The sequence below is a fragment of the Camellia sinensis genome, chromosome 9 (assembly GCF_055761805.1).
Source record: "Camellia sinensis isolate YWXY chromosome 9, ASM5576180v1, whole genome shotgun sequence".
NCBI lineage: Eukaryota > Viridiplantae > Streptophyta > Magnoliopsida > Ericales > Theaceae > Camellia > Camellia sinensis.
The window spans coordinates 93,589,346-93,598,457 of record NC_138969.1 but is presented as its reverse complement, the minus strand read 5'-3'; the positions used below and the strand labels follow the sequence as shown (position 1 = coordinate 93,598,457).

The following is a 9,112-nucleotide window of genomic DNA, read 5'->3' as shown; positions in this document are numbered from 1 at the left end:
AAGTGTAATCATTTATACATATATGACATTCTGCCTTCAATTAAAGGCCCCATGACCACAATAAATAAATAAATAAAAACTCATCTAGCTCATACTCAACTTTCATACCAACTTACGATCGTGGTTTATCGTCGGTATCAAAAAAGGTTTCAACGTGTAGGCAAATTCTTTTATCCCAATTAATATCATAATGCTCCACATTATATTTAGATAATATCCGATTTCCCACTTATATTTTAAAATACACGATTACCTCAAAAGTATTTTCATTTCGCCTATAATATTAATGAACCACAGCACACATAACCCATAATTAGTTTTGATGCTATGCATAATCTAAATAATAAATTTTCAATTCGCATATCCATCAACGAAGGATCTCAACACACATAAATATACCAACAATGAATCTCAAACATATATACCTCTTTGTAGTCTCGCCAAGCCCCACATAACAGCCCCACTTTACTGGTTGTTAGTCAGAATGCGATACCAGTATATAGTGCACCCTACTTTACCAGTTGTTAGCCAGAAGGAACGTGCTACTTACATATAACACAACTTACTTTACCGGTTACTAGCTAGAGCGAATACATTATCTCAATATAGCATACCACATTATACATAACCAATGCATATCAAATTACTTTCATTCATTCTCCTTCAACTACTCAATTGTACAATTCATGAGTTTAAGCATCTCTATCAGCACTGTAGTTTCTGTCTCATTATCTAATTACAAATGGGGTTTTTATTCACCCCAGGTTGAAATATTCTACAACAATGTAATTCTCCACCGTTTGTCAATAACAATTATCTCTATCAAAATATTTCAATTTAGCAATATTAGAGCTACCTAACAACAATATAAATAATCACTCTCAATGAATTTAGAAATATATATAGTTGAACATTTCTCAAATTATCATCAATCTCAAATAATTGTCCAAAATGTTTGTGATTTATTCTCTTCATTCTTTCAATTAATAATATTCAATTCCAATTTCCCAAAATGATCAATAAACTTTTCAATTTCTCCAAATCATATAATTTCAAGAAAAAAATGATTTTTCTTTAAATATTTAGGACTTTTCCATTTCAAAGTTTCCATATGTTCCAAGACCATTCAAACTCACATTAAATGATGAATACCTCAAGCAATATATAATACAAAACAAATACTAATTTCTCATAGAACATGCTTTGAAATCTCTACAAAATTTTTAAATTTTGTGTAATGAAAATACCACATATCCATCAATAAAACTATATTAAGAGAAATTAAAAAAATCCCTACTTCTTGGAGAGAATGAGAACTAAGAACAAAATCTCCAAATTTAAATTTGCTAGAATTTCGATTGCTCTAGTCAAAACGACACCCTCAACATGCTCATCACTTTGGGAAGGTTTTTAAAGAGAATGGAGAGAAAAGAGATGTAGAGAGAGAGAGAGAGGTTTGAGAGAAATGAAATAAAAGGAAAGAGAGGGTCAGATTTTGTGAGAGGCACGAAATTCGAGTTCAGAAAAATTTCTGTTCAACACCTGTTCACATTTCCAAGGTGATTCCACATTTCCGTTTTTTATCCTTACACCTAAAATTCAAAAATTTCTAACTCGCAAAACTAGAAAAGGCTAGACACGGTTCAGTGCTCAACATTAGCACATTTCACAACAGTCAAGACCCGAAGGTAAGTCAATAAATCCGAAAAGGCACGCTCAAGTGGGTCAACGACCATGGGACATCACAATAAATCAAATCTCTAAGAACCTAATGATATGCATGAACTTTTAGCCAACGGGCTAACTTTGTAGATATTAAATATATATATATATATATATGTGTGTGTTAAAAAGATCATGAACATCTAACTAAGACCACAAATCTTAAGTGACATCTCAAAAAAGTAATATTTGATATCTCTACCAGGCCCAACAAAAATGTCATTTGCTTAGGTGTGAGTTGGCATTACCTTTCCTATGTTAAATTTAACATATAAGAGTATCTCCATCCAAACTTTCAAAATTTGTCAAATTTTTTAAAGGCTTAGGTGATAAATTGGCATATGTTAATTTGACATAGAAACTCTTTACTCGATATGTCAATCTATTATTCTATTGTTTTTTAAAAATAAAATTATTTTATTGAGTAGATTCAACATTTGATATCAACATAGAGCATCTCAAATTTGACATGTTGAATGCCAAATGCCAACTCACCATTTGGCATATCGGGGGGAGTTGATATTTGATATCAAAATATGACTGTGTTGGCTTTTTTGGCTTTTGAAGGTTAATAATGTAATTTTAAGCGTGCCAACAAGGATCAATAAGTCCTTACAAAAATTTTAATTTCTAATCAATTATCTGTCGCTGGTTGGAGACTTGCATTGACTTCCCAGATTACCCTTTACAAGCCACGTGTTAAGTTATGATTGGCCGATACAAAATATGCAGCCAACAATACCCCCCGCACTAATATAACCAATGCTTGGTAATATTAGTGGCTCAATGTGCTTTGCCCACGTCCTAGGACATGCATGGAATGTATTTGACCTAGAAGTATAACCGTCTCCAGGCAATGGAACACTGAACTTCATTAAATTTTCCCTACTGCTTGAACTGTCTCCACTATCTGTGTAAACGAAAGGACTGATACTCCTCTAATGGCTAACCAAACCATCTCTTTCATTGATCAAGCATATGAAGAGTTCTTGAACAATGATGATCAATATCGAAAAAACATTCATGCATTTATTGGCCATATTTATCCGCCTCCATTTATACAAGTTATGGAAGCCTTTGCAAAATACGAGCCCCTGAACCAAGAACTTGCCAAAATGGATCTCGGAAGCTCTTCCCTTGCTCAGAAACCTTCTGCATGGAACAAAGCTACCTCATCTTCTTCTAGGATACTGGCTGGGGTAATTGGCCAACACCTAATCAACCTCAAACAAAGGAGTGGATCCACCATAGATTTCCTAAATTTGATGACCCCTTTATAATTCATCCCTCTATGCACAATTATGTAGTTTACCCATATGTTCCCTTCAACCATCTTCGCTGCCTCGAAGACAACTTGCTCTCGACATGGTACACTTCTACCCTGCCGACCAGAATAGTGCGAAAGACTCCCCACCTCATTGAAGCTTTGGGAATCAGCCCCTCACTCTTAGCTAGGAAAGCAAAACTTTGCTCCTCTGACTGGCTAGAGTGTGTGAATGAGCTACAATTTCAACCTTCTTTTGGAGGGGACCCAACTACTTCTCTCATGCCTTCAAATCCTAATTGGATTGAGGAATTGATGCTCACCCTCTTCAAAAGTTAGCATTTTGCTCCCTACCAAGCTCCAGTTCCTCTAATTGCTTATTAGCAGTATAAAGCCCAGACTTTGCTTGTTGCTTTCTCACATTTATCCTTCAAAATCCTTCGAGATGACATCCCTCGCAAGAACCTTTTATGGGCTTGTGATATTGTCTCTCGAAGCCACATTCTCAACCCTGTGGCGCAAGCAGAGCTTTACATTTTCTTGGACCAGCTTCCCTTGCTACTCAACTGGCACAAATATGCTTCTGCCAGCAGTGCATCACTGGAGGAGGCTTCTGCAGCTTGCATTCAAACCCAGTATGAGGCAGAGAACCTTCTTAAAGAATATGAGGACTTCAAGAACCAAGATTTAGAGTGTGAAGAAGATGCCAATATGGATGATATGTATGGGATGGGAGAGATGGATAAATAGAGAGAGCTCTTAAGCAAATAGAGTTCGAAATGAAGGCCCAGCAACTCTTCTTCCAAATAAGGACTCATCAATTAGATAAATCAAATTTAGATAGGATAGAAAAAAGGCTTCAAAAGGAATATGTATTTATTGAATTTTACTGGACAAAGTTTCATTGTCTTGTGACTTTGTCCATTCCTTACTTTTATGAAAATGAGAATGTAAAGGTTTTCCCAATGTAAATGTTTTATCAATAAAATTAGGTTTTTCATATTCCAATTGCATGGTTAATATGACCTTATTCCTCACTTTGTTCATATAATCCATGTAAATTACAGTCTTGAATTAACCAATCTTGCTTCGAAGCCTAGTCTAAGTGTTTTGAAGCATGGAGTTTCTCTTAAGAGTGACAATATTTGTCCTCGAAGGGATTTGTCTTAATAGAAAGTCCAAGAAAGTACTTTAATGTATGGGTTAGTCTTCTAGCCTTTGAAATTTTCACATTGTTAGCGCTTACTTATTTCAAAATCCAGAAAAGGTCAGGCAAGAACTATACTGTAATAACCCAACCCTCTAATATGCTTTAATTCCCTCATTATATACGTGATTATATGTGTGTTCATTTGTTTGATGTGAAATTTCATGTATTTGAATTGTTACATCAAATGATCATGATTCAACAATTTGCAAACAGAATGAGAATGACAATCATGAGATCGCTCGATTCTTAGTCAATGGTTTTACCAGCATCCTTAAAGGATGGTGGGATAACATCATTACAAATACTCAACAAGCAGAAATTCTTACAGCATTTAAAAGAATTACAGACCCATTAACAGGCATTGTTCAATCTGAACAGGACGCTGTTTATACTCTTATCAACACAATTCTACACCATTTTGTAGGAGCTTCTCCTGATGGTTTAGAAGATAGGAGTAGGGAACTTTTACAGAATCTAAGATGTCCATCTTTATCTCATTTTCGATGGTATAAAGATGTGTTCATGATGAGAGTAGTAAGACGATCTGACGCCAATAGTGAACATTGGAAAGCCAAGTTCATTGATGGTCTTCCTACCCTCTTTGCTGAAAGAATTAGAAAGAAATTAAGGGATAAGCATAGTAAAATGTCTATTCCTTATTCCGAATATACTTATGGCCAACTCATAAGAATTGTTACAGAAGAAGGTCTTGCCCTTTGCAATGATCTAAAATTACAGAATCAAATGAAAAAAATTAGGTGAATTTTGTGAACAATTTGCCTATGATACTAAAATCCAGTATCCATCCAAACATAAGCATAAAAAACATAAGTATGGAAAATCTTCAAAAGATTATTCCAAAAAATACAGAAAAAAAAAAATATTATAAACAACCAGTTCAGCAAATCCAGCCTTCAAAGGCCAAAGGAAAACAAAAGAAAACTTATCCTCAAAAGGATAAGACTACAGTTAAATGTTACAAATGTGGACAAATTGGTTACTATGCTAATCGTTGAAAGGCTAAAATACAACAGAAATTAAATGAATTAGCTTTAGACAATGAATTTAAACTATTGAAGCGGAGGGCTCTAGTTTCAATCATAACCAGTCATTGCTTAAAATAGCAAAAACACTAGTGATTTTTTTTCCCTCGTCTCATTCCTCGCACTGGTATTTTTGTAGGGGTGGATACCTTCTCCTTTTCTCCCTATATACATTGCCAACATCCATAAAAGCAAGCATGGGAGTGACTCTGCAACTTATGACACTGAAGGAAGGTAAGCATATCAGAATTCACAAGTAATTCGAATAGATCATCTAATGTAGTTTACAATTCTCTAATGTTGTTTACGTTTGCATTCCATATCCAATAAATATGCAGGTACATGCCTGTGAACTTTGAAAACATCTTTAGCAAGTACGCTCGCACAGTCCCCGACAAGCTTACGTTTGGAGAGATCTGGGAAATGACCCAGGGAAATCGAGAAGCATTTGACATCTTTGGCTGGTTTGTGCCAAGATTTGCACACTACATTCTATTTCCATTAATGTTGCTTTGGATTCCTTTAGCTTAATAATTTGTTTCACTGCTATTTTGGAAGGTTTGCAAGTAAGTTCGAGTGGGGAGTACTGTATGTTCTCGCTAGGGATGAGGAAGGTTTGCTGTCCAAGGAAGCCATTAGGCGCTGCTTTGATGGGAGTTTGTTTGAGTATTGTGCCAAGATGCAGATGGGCGGCGAGGAGAAGATGGGCTGAACCAATGTTGGCTTTTGTGGTGGCTATAAATGGCCGTCTACTTTAAGTAGTTGTGAAAATCACTTAATATGAGGTAATTCTGTTTTGTGCATATTTTGACTTTGTTGTGGCTAAACATTCCGCTACTAGACTTGTCTATAGACATATATATGTCTGTTGGATGTGTATGTAATGGATTTGCCTAGTGTGTGCAATAAAATCTGAGTAAATAAAATGAAAAGACAATGTAAGGGTTTGAGTAATGCAGAATTTTCGTACAAAATTTCTATGTAGTAGCTGATTTTGGTTCTCTCATTTCCAAATATCATAATGTCAAAAATGTCCCTGCACTTTTAGGGGAGAGATTGAGATTTAGAGCATGTAATTGTATCATTTATTCTCCTCAATTCAGAAGAACAGAATCCCAAGATTTAGGGGGGAAACAATCAAATCTGTTTATAAGCTCCGTTGTGCTATATGTGAATGGACGTTCGATAAATCAGTAATCTTTGGAAAAGGGAGAGACTTTTTCAATATTCTTTGATTTCAAAGCGACATTATTAAATGCTTTTGTAAGTTGAGAGCTCCTCAAGATGGTAAGTTTAACTTTAGTACCGAAGTGAAAATTACTGAAGTTGGAATATTATCTAGTAAAAGGGCAACTCGACTTAATTGTAAGATTTGCCACTAGCATTTTGACAGGTTTGAGTATAAGATTCGTGTATATCTTTTTCCTAAATATTACTTCAGCAGAAGTATTGTTGGATAGTTCCAGAAGTTGAGATGCACAAGCATATATACATACCCAAAGGGCCAACAAAACAAACATGGTGCAAGGGCGAATGAAAATGCAGACTCTCGATAAAAATCAATCAACTCATCAACAGTATACAAACATAGCTTATTTTTGTTAATTTCTAACATAAAATATATAGTTTTTATCACAAGACAAATCTTGTAAACAGAGTCTCTCTTGATCAATCAAGAAACATAGTACATGGGATTTGGAAGCTTAAATGTTCTTTTAGCAGTAGGGAGTCCCTTAATGCTACTCCATTGGTCTCCAACAATGCCCCAAATGTGATACCCTTGTTCAATCAATTGCTTCCTTATATCAGCCTTGTGTTTCTGTACTTCCTTATATTCATCACTTGGTCCCCTACATCAAAAGGATAATAATGTTCCAATCAAACATACATTTAAGTACATAAAATTACTTTAAAAATGAAATTTTTTTTACTTAGTCAATTCTTTTCTGATTATAGTACCAGTGAGTCCTATTAATATGATGGTAAATATGACTAAATCATATTTATCAGGAAAAATAAGATCTGTTAGATATTTTTCAATAGATAAATAAGCTCAAACCTTTGAATAAGACTAGTCCACCCGTGGAAACCAACATCAACAAGGTTGTCAATAGTGGCTGTTCTAAGTTGCTCTCTTCTTGAAGAAACCAAAATGATATGCATTCCTCTTCCTTTTAGATCATTAAAAAGCTTCAATGTGTGTTCAAGAGCTGTTTCTTTAGCCTTACTCTGCCACTCTTCCAAAGAGCTCATGTTCAACTTTTCTCCCCTATGTCACATTAAAAAAAAAAAAAAATACCCATTTTACCAAAAACATGCCAATATTGTAAAATGATTATAGGATTAGCGAATTTACAATACAGATCAAACTTACCCAAAATGGTGTTTCTTGTAGTATGGCACGGTCGACAAGAGCGTGTCGTGGATGTTGAAAATCCAGGCATCTCTGCCATCTCTCTTCAAGCTGCAGCTAGTGCTAAGAAACACAGTGCACTTATCAACTGCCCTCTCTGAGTCCACCTTGTATTGGATTGAGTTCATGTATTTTCCAACGTATTCCGTGCATTCCTTGGCCACGACTTCGAATTCCCAGATGTTGTGAAGCTCAACATTCATCCTCCAACTCTCACAGTAATTTTTCAAGGTGGTTTCCACCCCATGTTTTCCCTTCTGGTTCAAAATGTTCCAATCTGCAGCTATCAAACCAATGCAAACACCCAAGAAAGGTAAGAGAAAAGTGAAGGCTCTGCTTGGTAGAGCTTTCTAGAGTAAATTCCACCGCTTGGTTTGAGGTAGGTGTTTGGTTATAGTCGGTTTGGGGTAGGTGTTTGGTTATAGTTTTCAAAAATTGATTCAACACCCACTTTTGCAAACACGTCTATTTGGATGTCTGGTCATTTGACCAGAAAAGTATTCGGATTTTTTTTTTTTTGCACCTGTTATTTTTATATTTTAAATAAAAAATATTTTCGGAATTTTTTTAAAATTTTTTTATGAGCTTTGAATAGAATTTTGGGTTGTATGTTTGGTTATGAGTTGTAAGTTTTTTAATCAAATATCATATATCACATCATTCATTTCAAACTCAATTCAAAATTCTTTTCAAAATTTATAGTCAAACAAATATTTCATACTTAAATTATAATTTCAAAACTCACAAATTCAAAATACAACTCTATTATCAAATTATAATTCTAAAACTCTAGCAAACGCTACCGAAGTTTTTCCACATTGTTGTCATGTTTGACAATAGAGGTACAATGAGGTTTTGGAGAGTGAGGGGGAGAGAGAGAGAATTGGGATTTTAAGGAGGAATTGGTGACAGGTTGAAGTGGGGTCACATGGGTATTATATTGTAATTAGTTGTCACCATGTCTTTTACTTGTCTAGTAGATCACATGATAGGGTGTTCAAATGGCTTTAAGTGAAGAAGAAGAAGAAAAAAATCCATTTGATGGAGATGTGGAGCCTAAATGCTTTCAAATGTGAATGAGAACAAAGATAATTGACACCATTTTTTTTTACAAAGGAATTGTCTTGATTTGATTGGATGTATATGAAAAAAATGTCATGGATGTTCTCTCCTCAAAATGTTCATTTCATGTGCTTATAGTTGCATGATATGTTATTTAATTAATTTTTAATTTAAAAAATAAACAAATTATATGATTTTTTGTGATAGAACAAAAGGACAAACTACTTTTTGAGATAGAAAATCTCAACACGAAATTAGTGCCAATATATGATTATAGTGCCAATTTAAATGAGCTTGCAACGTGCAATGGAACTCGCGGATGGTTCTTATTGCCTTGATCATCATATTTGCATCGGTTGAGATCAGCCAAGCTTATGCCAATGTACAGGACACTTGTT

At 34.7% G+C, this 9,112-nt stretch overlaps 2 protein-coding genes across 2 annotated transcripts; one reads left to right on the top strand and one right to left on the bottom strand.

Moving 5' to 3' along the window:
* The first annotated feature begins 484 nt into the window (after nucleotides 1-484).
* On the top strand, nucleotides 485-6,018 carry LOC145799621 (peroxygenase-like). The gene is made up of 4 exons (XM_082889223.1): nucleotides 485-520; nucleotides 5,379-5,473; nucleotides 5,578-5,703; nucleotides 5,798-6,018. The coding sequence occupies exons 1-4, from the start codon at nucleotides 485-487 to the stop codon at nucleotides 5,949-5,951; spliced, it is 411 nt and encodes a 136-aa protein (XP_082745349.1). The 3' UTR covers nucleotides 5,952-6,018.
* Nucleotides 6,019-6,770: 752 nt separating this feature from the next.
* LOC114266218 (acid phosphatase 1-like) lies at nucleotides 6,771-8,137 on the bottom strand. Its single transcript, XM_082889222.1, has 4 exons — nucleotides 8,114-8,137; nucleotides 7,614-8,002; nucleotides 7,299-7,508; nucleotides 6,771-7,089 (listed from the first exon to the last, which is right to left on the bottom strand). The coding sequence occupies exons 1-4, from the start codon at nucleotides 8,135-8,137 to the stop codon at nucleotides 6,912-6,914; spliced, it is 801 nt and encodes a 266-aa protein (XP_082745348.1). The 3' UTR covers nucleotides 6,771-6,911.
* Between the last annotated feature and the right edge of the window lie 975 nt (nucleotides 8,138-9,112).